General features: G+C 43.6%; 2 protein-coding genes across 8 annotated transcripts in view; one reads left to right on the forward strand and one right to left on the reverse strand.

The window, feature by feature from the left end:
• The first annotated feature begins 343 nt into the window (after positions 1–343).
• ZFYVE21 (zinc finger FYVE-type containing 21) lies at positions 344–11090 on the forward strand. 2 transcript variants are annotated; one of them, XM_052694521.1, is made up of 8 exons: positions 344–522; positions 3686–3736; positions 5374–5542; positions 7582–7657; positions 7798–7889; positions 8650–8703; positions 9989–10131; positions 10352–11090. In XM_052694521.1, the coding sequence occupies exons 1-8, from the start codon at positions 391–393 to the stop codon at positions 10385–10387; spliced, it is 753 nt and encodes a 250-aa protein (XP_052550481.1). In that variant the 5' UTR covers positions 344–390; the 3' UTR covers positions 10388–11090. The 2 variants fall into 2 exon arrangements, with proteins under 2 accessions (XP_052550481.1, XP_052550482.1); XM_052694522.1 differs by lacking the exon at positions 8650–8703 and having other exon boundaries at positions 348–522.
• A 416-nt stretch (positions 11091–11506) lies between these two features.
• PPP1R13B (protein phosphatase 1 regulatory subunit 13B) overlaps positions 11507–18687 on the reverse strand; it is a 63736-nt gene continuing 56555 nt past the window's right edge. For all 6 annotated transcript variants that reach the window (XM_052694488.1, XM_052694490.1, XM_052694487.1 and 3 more), the window contains 6 exons: positions 17484–18250; positions 15762–15899; positions 15550–15683; positions 14654–14820; positions 13718–13917; positions 11507–13056 (listed from right to left, as the gene is read on the reverse strand). In XM_052694488.1, the coding sequence (XP_052550448.1) occupies positions 13015–13056; positions 13718–13917; positions 14654–14820; positions 15550–15683; positions 15762–15899; positions 17484–18250 (1448 nt within the window). In that variant the 3' untranslated portion in view covers positions 11507–13014. The remainder of the gene's footprint in view (positions 13057–13717; positions 13918–14653; positions 14821–15549; positions 15684–15761; positions 15900–17483; positions 18251–18687) is intronic.

Raw genomic sequence — 18687 nt, forward strand, 5'->3', positions numbered from 1 at the left:
CTCATGGCCCGGGCTCCCCGGCACAGCCAAGGACCGGGCGGGGCGCACTACGGTCCGGCAGGGCGCTGTTCCGGGAGGCTGGGCGGGGAGCCCCTCATTTCCGGGCCGCGAGGCCGGCCGCTCGTTCTGCGCACGCGCAGCGAGCCCCCAGAGGGGTGAGGAAAGAATAACACGCCCGCCTTCAGCCGCGAACGATGCAGGATTGGCTGGAAGTGTGCGAGCGGTCTCTATTGGTCCTCTCGAGCGGGAGGGCGGGGACCGGCGAGACGCCGCTTCCTATTGGCCTAGCGCCGCGCTCGTCCCGAGCGGGCCGCGCGGTCATTGGGTGGCAGCGCTGCCAGTCCCGAGGGGCGAGTAGCGGCGGCGGCGGCGGAGCAGCGTCGGAGGAAGATGTCGGGCTGCGAGGCTCGCGACGCCAAGAAGCTGGTGCGCTCCCTCAGCGGGCTGCGTATGGTGCCCGAGCACCGCTCCGCCCGCAGCCCCTTCGGCCTGGACGAGCCGCCCTGGGTGCCCGACAAAGAGGTACGAGGCCGGGCGGGGGTTCTCTCAGCCTGCGCGCCCCAGGGCCGTCTGCGGGGCCGCATCGGGCGCAAAGCGCGCGGCTCCGCTTGGCGTGGCTTAGCGGGCGCCTTCAGGCCGCTCGCTGGGCGATCGGGGCGTTTCGGTCAGCTTTGCCTTTCGGTGCTCGTTACGTGCGCTCTGCGATCCCGACGTGCGTCCGGGTTTGGTGTAACGTGCGTCGGTCGTTAAGCCGTTCCCGCAGCCCGGTGCTGGCAGGCGCAGCGGCTGTTTATTTAGCGCTAGTTGTTTGCTTATTGCCGCCGCGCTGTGGCGTGGACTCAGGCCAGCGCATTTAATTGACGTGCGGCCCCGGCTAAGCAGGAGTTTTGATGAGGCTCCTTGAGTGTAAGCAGGCAGGCGTTAAGCGGGGCCGTTCCTCCCGGCTGGGAACAAGGAAGAAAGTGCCGCCCTGCAGCGGGACGGGGCTGCCCGTGCCTCCTGCAGCCCGGCTGGGCCCGGATCTGCGCTGTGCGTACCTTGGCCTCTGCTGCCTGGACACCTGAGGGCTGCCGGTCATCGGGCGTAACTGGAGTGTGGGTCACGCGATCCCTGAATGTTTGGGTTGCGAGGGACTTCAGAGCCCACCCAGCCCCGACCGTGCCGCGGGCTGGCAGCCCTCCAGCAGCTCAGGCTGCCCAGGGCCCCATCCAGCCCGGCGTTGGGCACCTCCATGGATGGTTGTCCTATACTAAAAGCAGTTTCCTCCCTGACATTGAACGTGGCTTGATATTTTAGCAAGTCTCAATTATAGCTGAAGAGTTCCATTAAAAAAAAAAAGTGCTTTTAACTCAAATATGTAGTGCCACCTTAATTCGACTGAAAGTTGTTTGGGGGTTTGTAGTAGCATTTATTTAAACTAGTTAGATAATATATTTAAGAATTGATGTATCTAAAATGCGTTAATCACTAGTAGAGCTCAACTGGTGATGTTCCTATAGAGGAAATGCTGCAGTAAGAATGCTGGTAGAGTGCAGAGGTGGCCAAAGCTCCCAAGATCCACCTGTGTCCCAGATCTCACATGGCTGAGGACATACACCTGTGTGAGTGGAGCTACTGGTGGGGCTCTGGGCTTGCAGCAGAGTGGAGCCGTGCTTGATGTGGCCGTGTGACAGCTGCTCTCCTGATAGCAAACTCGTGCAGCTCAGGCAGAGGATTGGTCACATGTGGCTGCAGTGTTATCAGAAGGCATCTTCCACTGGCATCGTTCTGGCTGGGCGTGTTATGGCACCTGTTTTGATGAGCTTGCAAACGTTGTCACACAGTCACTGTGTTAATGTGCTTCACCAGGGGTAGGCTTGCATTGCTTCTCATGTCAGCTTGTTATTATATATGCAAATAAAGTAAGTGAAGTGTAACTAAAGCTTCCTGTCTATCTGCATTGTTCCCACTTCTGTCTGGATCTAAAATGTTGCACTAATTCCTTATCACACTTCAGCAACTGCATCAGAAGTTCCTCGGCTCGTAACCAGTTCTTGTTGCTCCTGCATTATTACCAGCACCCAACATCTGGTTGCTGTTCCCTTTTCATCTTGATGTATGAAGTAATCTGATACCATTGATTCTGAAATCAGTATCTTAATAATTTTAATTAATTTTTATTTAATGTCTTGTTTTCTATCTTCTCGGTTCTACGGCAGTAGTTTTGAAAAGCCTGTGCCTTGAAGACATGAAAAGTAACTCAAGTGCCATGCTTTGTTTTCTGTAAATGTGAGCAGACTTAAGCAATGCTGCCTGCGTCATAAGGATGAATGGGAAGGATTTACCTTTAAAGATGTTCTCCATTTGTGAGCTGTTCCCAGGCCAAGTCATGATGCAAATGGGTTCTCATGGTTGTGGTTACTTAAAACAGAAGTGCCACAAAGGAAAAAACGTGTTGAGGCTGCTTGGATTGGAACTGTTCAGTATCAAAACTCTGCTGTGAGAGCTGCTAGCATGTGCCATTTCCTTCTGATTTCTAACTGCACTGTGCATTGGGTTTGGTATTGGAAGGTTATTGGTATATAAGGTATTGGAATTGGTCTGGAGGTTAGGAATGTTCTTCTACAAAGTCAGTATGAAATGTGAGGAAGGATAGTTCTGTTCGTTGCTGAAGGGCAACTTGTATACTCTAACCTAATGTTATCTGCGAAACCTATTCAAGATGGGATTGAGAAGAGCATTCTCTCCCTGGTCTGTGGCTTGTGCTTTCTGATTTCTGTCCAGAAATACAGATTTGCTCAAAGAAAATGAATCGGACTCCTGGTAAACTCAGAGTGGTTTGAAATTCTTGCTGTGCCTAGCTCCCAGACTATGGAGCGTGTCAAAACTTAAATCAGTAAACCAAGGTCAGGGTAGAGAAAATGTGGTATTAGCTGTAGAACACTGCAGAGCAAACCTTGGCATTGCAGGTGCTGAATGCTGGCAGATCACAGTCAGTGTCTGTGAGAAGCAGCTTTTATGGAGCCACTGAGAAGGGAGGTGGTTTGGGGTGAACTCAGTACACAGAACAGTGCAGGAGCACTTCTAGTTCTGTTTTGTGCGGGATTGAGAAACAGCTTCCTGTGCCAGAGATTGCAGCGTGGTTATTTCTGCTCCGTTACAGCGACTGCTGCTGATTTGTTAAGCCTTTTGTTTAGGTGTGTGAATGTTTTGTATAAAACTGGAGTTACATGAAACTGAAATGTTTCTGGAGATTCTTCTCCTTAGCTGCTGTTTTTCTGTAGCTGTACAATGTGGCATGGTGATGGAGAAAGGGACTTCTGTTTTACACCAGAAATTGACTCCTGAAGCTGCTGTAACTGGAGAGAGTTCTTAGAAGATAAAGAGTTTGGTATTGAACTGTATTAATTAGAAGCAAACGGTGGTGACTGTGTGCTAAGCAGATAGCAGTGGCTCAGCCTAGGGGAGGTCACGGAGATGGCATTCAGCTGAACTCTGTAACAGCCTGGCTGCAAGAGTTTAGATTTCTACAGCTGTAGGAACTCAGGAAAGAATGCAACTATGAATACGTGCCTTTGTGGAGACCCAAACACAAGGAAACGTGTTAAAGATACCTGAAATGCCATTTTGGCGAGATGCAGTACTCCTTAGGGTGAATGATGTTGGCAGATCTTACAGGTTAACATTAATTTGTACTGTTTTCTAGTGCCCGAGATGTATGCAGTGCGATACGAAATTTGACTTCATCACTAGAAAGGTAAGAGACAAAGGCAAAATGTAAAGCTTTAACTGTTGCAATGCCAGTGGGGACTTCTGATATAAAATGTAGATGATTGAGTAGAATTTCATGCCAAGAGTAATGGATGTTACAATAGTTTTCCTTTGTGTTCTGCCTTTTCTGGGTAGAGGACGAGTTTTTCTCACTCAATTCCATTTCTGTGACATTCCTTTAGCTCAGTTTGTACCACACAGTTTGGGTTTTTTCAAAGTGCCAGGTGCTACCAGCTGGGTTTGCATGAAAAGGACACGTTGGAGCTTGTGCTGGATTGGGCTGCCAACATCAGCACTGACACTGAAACCAACTTAACGCAGTTCTGCTTTCAGAGCTGAAATTAGTTGTGGCAGTGTGAACTAACCATGTTCTCAGGTGTAACGAATTACAGTCTGACATGAAAGAGCTCAGTTGTTACAATGGGGAGAGCTGAGAGCCGGGTTGTCCCTCTGTTCTACAAGCAGAACAGGATCTGTCTCATGGTCAGAAAACGTTCTGCTGACTGTGGGGGTTGTGTGGCCTCCTGGAAAAGCCAGCACTGATTTTAGCAGAGAGTAACGTTCCTCTGTGTGAGTGCACTGACACGCTGTGAGCCTGTGCTGGTGGAAGTGGGACTTGAAATGCACTGACATAACTGATGGTTTTCCATCTATTTTTTGGAGAGAGAAGGAAGGGAGAAATCTTAAAGCGGACATAGGAATGAATTGGCTGCAAAGCAGTAATTCATTAGGCTGCTGTATTTAACTTCTGTTAACTTTGGGAAGTAAATGGAGGTCATTCATTAGGTTGCTGTATTTAACTAATGTTAACTTTGGGAAGTAAATGGAGGTAGCCAAGTGTAGCAGGTACTTCAGAGGACTGCGTAACACTCGGAAGGTTAACAGTGATCAGAACTGCAGCGTATCACTTCCTTGTGTCAAGCATTTGAGGCTTGCTATGAGCCACAAAGCAGGTCCTGCTTGCCTGGGAACACTTGTTCTGACACGAGCTGCTGTCATCTGCTGAAAACTTGCATCAGGAAGAGCTGCCAGGGCTCCACGCCCCAGGAGTGATTGGAGCAGAAGCCACTTTTTGAAGCTGTGCTGATTTTGCCAGATCTGATTTGAACTGGCATTACAACTTGGTTGGATTTGCACTGTGCTGCCCGATGTTTCTGATAGAGGGAGGACTTCAGGTTTAAGCTGTGAAGTTCTGTGGCTTTTTTTCATGGGAAACATTTGAGAACAAGTTTAGAGGGAGAACAGAATCTGCAGTTGGAGCTCGGAAGGGACCTAGAAACTGCTCTTCTCCATTTCTATTGCCAGTGAGGCAAGGAAGGGATTTACTGCACTTTGGGTAAAATCCTCTCAGTGTCTCATTGGTCTGCTTCAGAAGTGTGTTGTCAGTGCCAGCAAAAGCTTGCAGTGCTGTTCATACTGCACACCACTCTCAGGGCTCAGTCTTCTGAGAGTTCTTCCCACCACTACAGCAGCTAATTGCCATTCACCTCTTGGCTGCTGTCCTGCCCCTTCAGTGTGAATATTTCACAGCTGAGAACTTCTGGTTGTTGGGTAGGAGGATGTTTAATGTAAGAACTTCAGCACGTTATTCTGTAAACAAATAAAACATTCTCTCACGCTCAGCATCACTGCCGAAGATGTGGAAAGTGCTTCTGTGACAAGTGCTGCAGTAAAAAAGTGCCTCTGCCTCGCATGTGCTTTGTGGACCCTGTGCGCCAGTGTGCTGAATGTGCCCTCATCTCACAGAAAGAAACAGAGTTCTATGACAAACAGCTCAAAGTGCTCATGAATGGCAAGTACTGACTGCGTGTGTGCGTTGTTTTGGTCTCACGTCGATAAAAATGCTGTGTTAAAAAACATCTGATCGGCAGCAAGATTAATTCCTCTTGTCAAGCTGTTGCGCTGCCATTTTCTGTCCTTAAGACATTTCCTTGTTGTGTTTCTTGTTTGCCACTGAATTCTGTATCGCCAGCTTATTGAGAGAGATTGAAAACAAAAAGCTATTAAAAACAAAGAACATTTGAGTGCCTCTGAGGACTGATACGTGTGCGGTTGGCACTTTATTAAAATAGCCCATCCCTTGGCCGCATTTCTGTTGCACTAAACTAGGATGAAAATGCTTAACAACTGAGATTTTGATTGTCTTTTTGATGAGATACTGTGCTTTTTTTCAAGCTTTATCTGTGAGCTTTGATCTTGTTCATGGCCTGTGGATGTGATTGGCGGCAGGACAATTCTGCACAGCATTGAAGCTACATGCAATAAAGGAATTCACATTTCAATTACATTAAAAAAGCTGAGTTTTCAGTTTTGAAAATACTCTGAGGGTTTTGATGGGCTCTTTATTGTTGGCATGTTACAGGTGTGTATAACCAGTATGCTAAACCACAGCCTGATTAGTTCCTAAGGAGATTCTAGGGCCCCAGTACAAGAAGGACAGGGAGCTGTTGGAGAGGGTCCAGAGGAGAGCCACAAAGATGATCAGGGGACTGGAGCACCTCCCCTATGAGGACAGGCTGAGGGAGCTGGGCTTGTTCAGCCTGGAGAAAAGAAGGCTGCAGGGTGACCTCATTGCAGCCTTTCAGTACCTAAAGGGAGCCTACAGAGGGGAGGGGAATCAACACTTTGAAAGGGTTGATAACTGCAGGATGAGGGGAAATGGTTTTAAGTTGAGGGAGGGAAGATTTAGGTTGGATGTCAGGGGGAAATTCTTTACAGAGAGAGTGGTGAGGTGCTGGAACAGCTGCCCAGAGAGGTTGTGGATGCCCCATCCATCCCTGGAGGTGTTCAAGGCCAGGTTGGATGGGGCCCTGGGCAGCCTGGTCTGGTGTTAAATGGGGAGGTTGGTGACCCTGCATGTGGCAGGGGGTTGGAGATTCATGATCCTTGAGGTCCTTTCCAACCCTGGCCATTCTGTGAAGGAGGTATGTTCATCCCTGCAGTGCACAAACCATGTATCAGTGTGCTGGGCAGGTACTGGTGATGATAGTTTTTGAAATAATGTACATTAACCTGAAGATTTTCCTTGAAAAAGTTTGCCCTGCTTGCATTGATGTTATGCAGCTGAAGTGTGGTTACTCGTGGCTTTACACAGACCTGCAGATCTCAGAGCAGTGGTTGTTCTGATCTCCTCGGTGGCTTTGCAGCAATCTGTGTGTCTGCATTGAGGGGTCAGCGAGGTGCAGTGAAGTGGGAAGCTGGCAGTGCGGTGAAGCTCGGAAGGTGCGTGGTATGGATGATGGAGATGGGGCACAGGCCGTTTGGCGGTGCTCTGTGTTAGCATTATTTCCCAGGCCAACGCTAGTGGGATTAGGCAACCGAGTATGAGGTACGGAGGAAATAAAGTGGTAGGCGTGTTGTCTGCTTTAATTTATGAATCACTTCAATGCTGAGATAACTTTCCTGATGTCAAAAGAGCTGTTTTGAGCAGGTGGGAAACATAAGACAGAGGCAGAAGTTTGCTGACCTCGCAGTAAGGCTGAGCTGGTCTAAAGCGCTGCAAAAGGTGGTGTTTCGTATCTGTTAAGCACGCAGCTGACAGTCACATCCTGCTATTGATCCTTCTTTGTAATTTTGGCATGATAGCATCTTTGTTTTTGTCCTTCTCAAAGCCGTTCTCATTTTTCAAGGATTTATCTTAGATATAGTCCCTATTTGTACAGCATGCGGGTAAAGCAGCATCTAATTGCGAACAGGCATGATGCAGAACATAACTAAAGACTTCATGTGTTCAGTGTGGTGGGTGCAGGAAGCAAAAATGAGTTATCCTTTTTGACACTTCCATATTCCTCCCTAAATACTGCACTAGAATACTGAAGCTTTTCTTCTCAGGTGCGACGTTCTTTGTAACGCTGGGGACGTCGGACAAATCGGAGCTCATGGTCTGTCGGCTCTCCAACAATCAGAGGTGAGAACAGTTGATCGACACAGCACTTGTGAACACAGCTGTATTATTATACAGTAATCCAAACATTTGATGTGGATTTGATATTGTTGACAGGAAAATCAATGATTTGTTTGTTTGTTTGTTTATTTATTGTTATAAAGATACCTGGTTTTGGATGGAGACAGCCATTACGAGATTGAAATTGTCCAAATCTCAACTGTTCAGATACTGACAGAGGGATTTACTCCTGGAGGTAATTTTTTCATTCAGTACAAATTAACTGTTAAGAATAATGTGGAGCTGTAATTGTTGTTCAAGCCAGACAGTGCATTTCTGGGTTATTGGTAGTTCAGGTGTAAGTGTGTTATTTACAGCAGTTGTTGGAATAGTGTTGTGCCTGGAAAACCTTCCATGTGGCTGCTGGGATTTTGGGGGAAGCCTCAGAATTCAGAAATGATTTTAGATGAGAGAATTTCTTGGTAAACCAAAGTAAAAGTGTTCATCTTGTCTGATCCTTTCTCTTGGCTGAACTTTGAGCTCACAGAAGGGAGCTGTCAGTTTCAGTTTCAGAGTCCAGCCAGGGCTTCTCTTCTGTTTGTACAAACAGTTCAGAGGAGAGTAAGAGAGAAGCTGTTTAAAAATATGAAACGATGCTCTTAATTTCGTTCAAGATGAAGGGGTGGCCAAATTAAACTGGTAACATTTTTATCAGAAGGCAGCTATTACTGCTTCACCTCTTGACACATTTCATAGTATTTCAGGATGAACATGATTTCATTGAAATGAGAACAAATGGGGACAGGAATTTTAATGATTACTTGTTAGCAACATCTCTGTCACTGCTGGAATCTTTAATTGGACAGTCTATCAGTACAGCATGTTAACTTTAATGAACTTGATATTCAAATCAACCGAATGTGTTGCTGAGTTGCTTAATGCTCCTGTAATTTCTTGTTCATTACTCTTCTGATTGCTTTATCTTTTTGCCTGCCTGCCTTCCTTCTTGATGGTAGAAAAAGATATTCACACTTACACCAGCCTTCTGGAGAGCCAGCATATTACTGAAGGTATCACCAGTACCTTTTGTGAGCACAGCTCCCTCCAGCATGCTGTTGTGACCCTCTCCCATCTGCTTTCCCATGCAGTGTCAGCTTATTGCTTGATGTGTGTCTGTTCAACTTAAGACAAGTTATGTTCCAGTACTGATTATTCCTTCACATCTATTCAGTAAACTGAGAATGATTGTTTTGTAACTCTTTGGAGGAGAACCAAAGTACTTGAGTCCTTTCTTTGACCACACATGCTGCTGTCTGCCCCTGTAGAGGACAGATGAGAAACTATCTTCAGTGGCATGCAGCTTTGCACATCACCCTCTTTCAACAGAGGTTTCCTGAATTGTGCACACCAGAAATGAGTAATGCATTTCCTGTGTTTTGTTGGCTAGTGCCTGGCAGTTAGTAGCCAGGGTAGATGCAGTAGACAGGGATAAAGATGGTGAACTGCAGTCTGTCCCACAAGAGGAGGAAGTAACTGTTTATAAACACTGCGTGCTTTTGATCTCATTGCTTTGACCAAGATGGTCTTTGGCAGCTGGAGATGAGGGTCCTGGCTTCCACGACCCTTTCTGCTCACACAGGCAGTTTTTGTAAAAATGTCCTCCTATGTACGCGTGCTGTTGCTGTGGCTTTAGTTTCTGCTCTGCTACTTCAGTAAATGAGCTCCCCAACAGAGTGAATGTGAAGCAGCAAAGTGCTGTTCCAAACAAAGCTTCTGTTCAATTTCTGTGCATCTGGTTTGGTTTATCTTAATTTCTATGCAGCTAGAGAGACACAAGCACCTTGTTATTGCACTGCTGTCAGAACAATGTCTTTCGTAAGGGATTTCCTTCAGGAAATAAATGACATTGTTGCCCGTTGCCAGGTACTCTTGCCAAATTCCCAAACGCTGCCAGACTTGGATCGACAAGGATCCTTATTTGATACTGGTCTTACTGGACATTGGGAATTCAGTTTAGAAACTGCAGGCTGTGTTGTGAAACCACGTCATCTATTTGAGACAGGTGGTAATACTGAAACAGGAGGGTTTTCTCAGTGTGTGCACCAGTGGCTTTTACAGGTTCCGCCTCAGTGATTGCAGGAGAGAAGCAAGCAATACCACATCTGCCCATTCCACATCCCACTGTCCACCTCTTGTCACTGCTTCCTCTGATGCTGCACCTGTTAGCTCACCCTCAGTTGTCAGCTTTGAATTCAGTGCTAAGATGCTCTCTCCAAACGTGATTATTACCTAAAAGCGTTGTGCTGATTTAGTTGGTAAAACATTGCTGCTCAGGATTTCTGCTGGTGTTTTCAGGAGGCAATACCCGTGCCATAGGTATGATTCTGCAGTATAAAGTACCAGGAGCAGAGGAGCTCACACAGATGAAATTTACGGCCAGTGAAGACTTCAGCTCTAACAAGAAGCTGTCAGCAAGCTGGCTGGCAGCTATGCACAAGGTAAGCAAGGGAGGCAAAACTTACACAAGGCTGAAGAAAGTAGTAGCAGTAGGGCATGCAGTCCTTGGAGCTTTCGTTCTTTTTTGTTGTTATTCTTAATGTGCAGACTTTAAGGCCTTGTTCATAAGAAAACAGAAGCTACAGCTGCTTGCTATGCCTTTAGCCTTATGCTGTTTGTGGAGGGAATTAGTTTGACAGTAATTTTTTGCTTTCACATTAGGCAACAAAACTTCTTTATGAGTCTCGGGACCAGTAAGAAATGAGCAAACTGCTTGGGAGCAGACACCAGCCTCGGAGGACCTGCATCTCACCTGGTGCTAGTCTGACAACTGGTTAACACTTTCTCTTGACTTTTTCTCATTCCAGTGTGGTTCATTATGTAAGAACTGGCACATACAATGTATTTCTGTTTTGAACCATGAGTATTCACTATAGCGTGCAATATGTATACAATTAATGCTTTAAACAGTCTCACCTTTTAAGACTTTGTATATTTTGTTAAACCTTTATTGCCTTTATTGGCACTTAATATGAAATATGAAAGTGACCTGCACTACAGCTAATGTACAGCACAACTTTTGTAGTAACAATTATATATACTGTTTGCCACAGAAAGCAAACAAAGGTGTATGTCTCTTCTGCAGAGAATAGCTTTTGGGTATAGATCTCAGGTTTTTCCCTCTATCCAAATGTTTAAAATCAATGTACAATAAAATCTGCCTTAGATGTGGCTTCATAGAATCCACTTGATTTTTTTCTTAACGTATTTCACCAAATATCACCAAATTGGAATTACATGATCTTGAAACTTCCCTTCTGTAATAACAAAGCTTCCAGAATAATTTTTAGTTTTGTATTTTCTTTTTGGAAACTAGCTTTTGTTAATCTAACTGTAATGCTGTCTGGAATTGTATACATTTTACTGTACAAATATGAATAAATTAATTCACTTATTTAAACAGGAGGCGCTGCTTACTTTCACAACGTACTGTTGTGCTACCGGCTGAATGCGGGACCCTCATTTCAGTTTGAAGCCTTGTTAATTTGCTCAGTCCTCTGACTAAACCTCCTGCAGCCAACGTCTTTCTCCTTCCACTGTCCTAGACTGGTAAAAATTGAGTGAGCAAACATAAGAGGCTCAGCTTTAAGTGTAAAAGACCCTTCAGAGCTTTTCTAGCCAGGTACGAAGTTGTTGCAGTTGGAATCCAGAGCTCAGTGCCAGGTGGTTCAAAATGGACGTGGCAGTCGTTCTCTGTACACCGGGTACAACAGTGAGGAAGCCTCAGTCAGCAGCCAGCCGGTCTTTGGTCTTTCCTGCTGACTGAGGAAAGGCACCTACAGGTGCCACGTGGATAAAGGTCAGGGAGAATGCAGCCAGCGCCTTAGCAGTACTTTATTGTGCACAGGTACATTTTCTCTGCATTAGTGTATCGGAGGCTCTTGAATCATGACATTCATGTAGCAAATTCTTCAACAATAATACCCTTTCACTTTTCACCACAATATATACAGTTAATGCTGACCTGTGGTAAAAGCAAGTTACAGCACTGCAGAGATGGATATATAAATTATACACAGAACTTGTACATGGGGAATTAATCAAATTGCATACTGTTTAATGGGAGAAAATTACAAGAAATATGGCTACAACTTAACTTATAATGGGAAATTCAAAATATACTTTTGGTATATAAAATCATGTACAATTAAAATTCCAGTGAAGTGCTTTTTTTTTTTCCTTTTTTTCTTTTTTTTTTTTTTTTTTGCTTGAAACTACAATGTAGTGGAATAGATTATTGCATAACTTGCCTTGGCAACAGCTGTAGGCTGCCAAGAACCACAGAAACTGTCCTCAAATTAGCTATTGCCTTTCTCAAACCCTTCTTTATAACACCTCATTTCTGTCTTCTCCTTAAGTCAACATCTCTACACACCTCACTTTCTACTTCTATTCAGTCCTTCATTTTTTCTTCTAGACTGACCTGGGCAGACTTAAATTACACAGTATTACCCTTACCAGACTCTTACCTTTCTCAACTATTGCACTTTCATCCATGCAGACATACAAATCCTTTAAGCTGCTGCAAGTTCACTATTAATTGTTCTGTCCAGAACAGTGGTTATCAGGGGAACCTTTACATTAGTAGAGGTAACACTGGTGCTGTAGGCTGAATAATAAGAAAATATAACACCAAGTGAACCATCGTGTAGGGGCTTTGAAAAGTGTACTAATACTGTTGTTTGGTTAGTTTCTCTGGCTTGATTCTAAATGCAGATTTATACTAGATGCTAGACTATGTAAAGCTTTTGTTGGGGTTGCCTGAACTAGGATGTAAGTGCAAAAGCACGTTAACACTTCATCCCAGCCTTCGTAAAGCTTTGGTGAGTACTTACTGATGAATGGAATTGGTGAGGATCTTGTATCCTAGAACCCAAAGAGTCGATGAGTAATGAGAGAACTCAACATTCACTGGTATTGAACAAAACATCCAAAATCCTGACATGGGACAGTTACTGTGGGGTTGGAGCAAACTGGACAGCTTATCTGCACTTCGCAAATGGCACCTCTGGACATTTAACACAAGAAAGCTCCTACCACACCGAACTTCAACTCAACACATCGCTGTAGACAACAGTTGGCGGAACACTGTAGGTATGGAGATACAGCTCTCCTCATCAGTGGCGGGTCACACAGAACAGGATTCATTTACAAACTGCAGATCTTGAAACTTTTGGATGCTGTCCATTTAACGAGAGAAAGCACCATTAAAACTAAGTATCATAGTTTTATTTCTCCGTGTGAAATGATCAAAAACAATGGCTCCAGTGTATGTTTTAAGTTTCCAGTTACCAGCAAGGTGTTGCACTGTTGTACAACTGAATTCAAGCAAGGGTTCTCTGTCTAGGTTTTATTCGTGGATATAACTGTAAAAACAGAATGAAAGTATTAGGCTTTGCATGGTTGACAGCAAATTAAATATAAAATCAATTAAGTTATAACTAAGGGGTACTGATGAGACCTGAGTGTTAAAAAGAAGAGTTTTAGGGGCATGAGGGCTTTTTTATTTATTATTGAGCTACAGCAAGTTCTTTGGTGACTTCTGAAAAATTAAACCAGCAACATCAGGATGCCAGGGGCTGATTTATTTGTGCAAACACGAGCAGATTGCTGCTCTGCAAGTAACTTGGTTCTTTTAGTTGAAGATCCCACCCTAGGTTAGGAGATTCTTTTACAGAAATACAGGAGTTCCCTGTCAAGCCCCCAAAGAGCTTATTTTGCACTCTCTGTCCACTTGGTGGCCTTCCATTCCTGGACTTTTTTGATAGCAGTGTTACATTTGCTGAGAGCTGCATAAATGACTTGCCTGAAGCTGCCACCTTCAAGACTTTTTCCCATTTTTAAGTATAAATGTATGTTTATCTCGTGCCAAGTATTAAAAGCCTTCCTAAGTATCTTCCTGGGCCAAAACTTAGGCTGCCTAATAAAGCCACCACACTTCAGTTGCAGAGCATTGAGACGATGACCACAGATCCTACGTCAGGGACAAGTAAAACAATTAAAGGCAAGTGGTAACTCAGCACTTACCCCAAGGAGATTTTTAGGCACATAGCCTTCCTTATCATTGAGGCGGGCCCACCACCACTCCGTCTCGTTGTCATCCTTGCGTCTCAGAATAGTAATGGCATCGCCCTCGTGGAAGGACAGCTCATCGCTGTTCTGGGCCTCGTAATCCCACAGTGCATACACCACTCCTTTGTTCATCACTCCCAACTTCTCCTGCACTCCTGTGAACAAGAAGTTAGCGCAGTAGATGGCAATCTATTTTTCCCCGAGACTTCTGGTGTGGCTCAAACATTAGTCTCCTTATTAACATTTCATACACCATTTTCAGCAATAGCAACTTCATAATCTTACTTCTATTCAAAGGAGGACAAAAACAGTTTGACAACTGTTTGAGCAAAGCAACTTTATAGAACTGGTGTGTTTCTCAAAGGCCTCGGTTCTGTACCAGAGCTTGCACACACTGCATACAGCACTGCTTGAAGCTTCTGAAAATCTGCACAGTGTCACAGCCTGAATTAAGCTTATCTCCATCTCCGTAAATTACAGTTTTTTTTGCTCCATCAAGGTACTTTCCTTGCAAAATATGTCTTAGTAACTCAGCACATTCTCTAAGTTAATTATTCATAATGCATACACGTTTCTGAAGGTGATCTGCCAAAAATTTGTTGGAATATTTCTGTCAAGATACTTGACAACTCACTGGTACTGTGAAAATCTCCCTGTGGAAGCATTTCCTTGAAATTAAACCCAATTGTAGCGTCAGATGGAGTCTGCAAGTCAAGAAGGAAAGGACTACGAGCAACATAACAACCAAAGACTGCTCTGTTTTTACCATTTTGAAAGAACTGGTGCAGGGCAGCCTGGAGCCCAAGCAGATGTTTCCTTCAGGTCAGTGCCAGAAAAGGGACAAATTTTAGAAGAGAGAAAACAAGTTTGTAAAGAAGTGTCATAGCTCACCGTACAAGAACTGAGAACACTGGATATAACCTTCTTCCATCTCTTCACACTTGTCTGCAGCAGTTTCTATATCACTTATAGTTGAAGCAAAAATAGCTGCCCCAGATTCAACCAATAGTTTACAGAGATGAACACTATTGCAAGAAGCTGCACAATGCAAAGGTGTCCTGAAATAAAGCAAAAATGTAGAAATGAAAAAAAATAAATGCCAGGAATCCTAGCTATTTTGTCTTGCAATACAGATTGTCTGTTATTAAAGGAAGTTGTTCTTTATGGGACACGCATGCACTGTTCAAAACAGGCCAAATGACTCTGAGTGGATTCCAGCATCGGCCCGACTCCAGTAAAGCCAAACATAAAATAGATGTTATTTTATGTTGATTTGCATAGCTTGCAGTGCTGCTGGATGTAAAACCAGTATTTTCCAATATTAGGAAATTTGAAAGGCAAGGTAAGGTGGGGGACAAACTGCTCAGCCGCATGGCAAGGTTCCACATCTCCTCCAAACTCTTGACAGGTGCTACATCTACCTGCTAGGCTGCATTCTTCACAAAATCTGGGACTGGGTTATGTGAAAATGAAACTTCAACACATTTTTGTCATTCATTATTTAAAGTTTAATTGCTTCAGCCTGTGAACAAGAAATTCACCTGTACTTCTAAGTAAAAACAAAACGTACCATAATTTGTAATGTGAACCTGCTTGCCCGTGGGGAACGGGCCTGTCAACAACGGAGCTTTGTATTGGAGTTTGTTACCATCTCAAAATTAGCAAGTCCTCATTTGCTGGGGACAAAGGAGAAGGAAATGGATCCCCAAGCAGGTCCCCACTAAATACTGAATTGGCATCAAAACAGTGTTCCTTCAGATGCTAAGTTAAAAAATCTTGCCACTTACCACCCATCACTATCTGCTGCATTTACATTTACTCCAAAATCAAGCAGGAACTTCACAATGTGGTGATGACCAGCACACACTGCATTATGCAAAGGTGTAATTCCTTCATCATTGGGCTTACTGGGATCATCAACCTATGGAAAACATGAAATAGTTCAGCACTTTTTTTTTTCTCTAGTATAGAAAGAAGTTCCATTTGTTTGGAAACTTACCTCATATATGATTCTTTGTACAAGATCAAATTCTCCCTCCAAAGAAGCATCTAGGAGAAGGGCCAATGGATTGAACTTCACTCTCAAACCATGGCCTGTTCTTTCAGAGTTAGGTTTCTTCAGGTTGGTACGTTTGGTCTGAGTGGAAACGAAGGTTTAAAGGCATTATTTCAGGTTGCAGGAGTAGTGCAAACCATCCAGTTACTCCTTCACTAGAGAAGGAATCCCATCCTTCGATGGTCATAAGAATGATGCAAATGCTTCTATTATAAATCCTTTTAATAACAGAGTTGATATCTTACTATATCTTAGTAAAGATCAGAAAGCATGCCAGCTTAATCCAGCTACTTCTATTTAAAGCCATTGAGTACAAGGAACAAAGTATTCAAACCAGTGGCTTTTGAGCACCACAATCCTAATGTGTATAATGTGAGCTGGATGTGTCTCTGGTGGATGGTCTGAAGCACTGTCAAAGCTTAGATTAGAAAGCATGACACAATTAAGCACAAGGAAGGAAGTTTTCCCTCGAATTAACAGAGGTGTCAGCAGCAGGTCTGTACCAAAGAGCTTTGCTGGGAGAAAAAAGTCTATGAAGCTCTGTTATGTAACATTCAAGATGACATAACCAGAAGAAACATTCTCAAGATTGGAAACACATTTAAATGCGTTCTGAGAATAAACTGTGTACTTTACAAGTGTCTTTGCTACTTTTTGGAAAAACAAACTACTAATGAAAGCTTTGTGGAGCGCTTTAAGCCTGCAGAATCACCAGACTTGTTTTCTCCTATTAGTGTGGGTATTTTACTTTAAAAAAAAAAACAAAACCTCTCACAGTATGAACAATATGTGTGTATGAACAACATGTGTTGCCAGCATATCCCGTTCTTCCAGAAGTGTCTCGGCCCACACATCTCATGCAAAATGCACACAAAGCCCTGTGCACACTGCAGTCAAGTTATAAAAAGAATGTAAGCTCTTTGCAGAAGAACCTATGAAGCTCTAGGTGAATCGAGAAGCAGAGATGTGCCTTGAAATCAGTGAGTCATGTTAACAAGAAAGAATAAATTACAGTTTTTCTCCCTACCTTCAATTCTCCATCTGCTATAAACTTTGCTAACAACAAAGTCAACTAGTATTTAAAAGATTTTGGTGCAGCTGGAGGAGGAACTTTGAAAGCAATTCAAATAGAGACAATCCATTAGAAAAAGATTCCTGCTAAAACAAGTCATCTGTGTTGCTGTTAGATTTGTTAGATTTTAGAGCCCTAGTCCCTACTGAGAGAGGAAAAGGAACACACTTCTCCCAGAATAGCTGTTTCAGCTTGTATGCTAATTAAGAATTTCCACTGCAGCAGCTTTCCCATTGGTTCATACAGTTATCTTTGCAGCCCTGGGGAGATTAAAAAATATTTTTAATGGTGCTTCATCTACCAGCATTAGCTCTATGACAAGTATATCCTACAATAAGTTATTGCCTAAATTGCACACACAGCCCCACACTGTGCATTTATTTTCCATATTAAGCGGGCAGATTCCTAATGAACCTGTTCTATCAGAATACTATTTGGAGTATCTTTATTTGTTCTTATTTTACTTTCTTTACTAAATCACAAAACTTCAAGTGCAAGTATGCCAGTTAGCATAAGCTTAGCCTCTTCCAGTTATGCTTTAGCACACAGTTAATTCTGCAGTTGACAAATTTGTCCTTTTTTTAGTTACTTACTGGAGGAAGTGGAGGAGGAAGAGCAGGTTGCAAAGGAGCTTCCTCTTCTGCTGGAGAGCTGACCTCAGGCGTGGGACTGGACGACTCTTCGGTAGAAGGAACTATAGCAACGTTGTTGTTGTTATCTTCAGTTGTCTCGGATGTTTGATTTGTAGTTTCAGTGCTTATCAGTTCCTCAGTTGCAGGGGAAGGTAATTCATTATCATTGGCATCTGATGAAGGGGGTGGCTCATCAGGAAGGGGAACTGTAGGTTGCACAGAAATAGGTTCCTCGATATTGCCATTGGTACTAGCATTACCATTATCAACATCTGCTAAGATACCTATGAAGTCCTGGGGATTGCCTGGCTGGTAAAAAGGGGCGCTTTCTATTCCTCCAGCAAGAGTATTAAAGCGTTGATACAATAATTTTTGTATATTTGGTCCACTTGGGCCTTCTGGCTCAGTGATAGAACTGCGCTTCTTTAACGGCCTAGGAGCGTTGGCCAGTTTTCTTCGCAGAGCTTCAAGGTCAGCATCGCTTTGATATCGCAGGGGTGAATGCACAATGGGAGTCAGCTTAGTAGGACTGAGAGGGCGAGGAATGTTTTCCACATTGCTATTTTCACTGGGTGGTGGAGCATTTTCCAGCTCTTGGTCTTTTTCAGAGACGTCAGTCTGAGGCTGAGATTGTGGCTGTGAAGAGGTCTGGGCGGGCAAAGAGCCGTGAAGGAATGGCAGTGGTGAGGGAGAAGTTGAACCAGATTGTAAGACAGGTTTTCCATAAACTAAAAAGAAAAAAAAGAGAAAAAAAAGATGATGGAATACAGTGAAGAACTATTTTCAAATTACATAATGAAATATTTGCAAATACACTGTATGGTTTTGTTGCTATTTGTTTGACATCAGAACAGAGAAAAAATTACACTGAATCTACCAAAACGAAAACAAATAGTCAGCTGCTGGTGATGGCAATCACCAACTCTCTAGATGTGATTTTTTCAACTAATCTATAAAAAACCAGAGTATCCAGACATATTGTTCTAATGGTATTCTGTTTTTAAATAAAAGGTAACTCAACGTATGCTTGTCACCCCGAAAATAAAAGGCATTTTTTTGTTGCCATACTGCATACAAAAATAACTTTTCTCATAAATTTAAGAGGTTTCGCAAACAAGATGCGATTTATACAGGTATGTAAACTAAGCTCAATAAATACATTTAA

This window comes from Tympanuchus pallidicinctus, unplaced genomic scaffold (genome assembly GCF_026119805.1).
Source record: "Tympanuchus pallidicinctus isolate F22 unplaced genomic scaffold, pur_lepc_1.0 scaffold3, whole genome shotgun sequence".
In the NCBI taxonomy this organism is placed as follows: domain Eukaryota; kingdom Metazoa; phylum Chordata; class Aves; order Galliformes; family Phasianidae; genus Tympanuchus; species Tympanuchus pallidicinctus.

Coding starts and splice junctions, on each gene's coding strand:
- ZFYVE21 (XM_052694521.1), top strand. CDS start 391: ATGTCGGGCTGCGAGGCTCGCGACGCCAAGAAGCTGGTGCGCTCCCTC. Junction 5,543..7,581: donor GCTCAAAGTGCTCATGAATG/GCAAGTACTGAC, acceptor TTTTCTTCTCAG/GTGCGACGTTCTTTGTAACG. Junction 10,132..10,351: donor GGCTGGCAGCTATGCACAAG/GTAAGCAAGGGA, acceptor CTTTCACATTAG/GCAACAAAACTTCTTTATGA.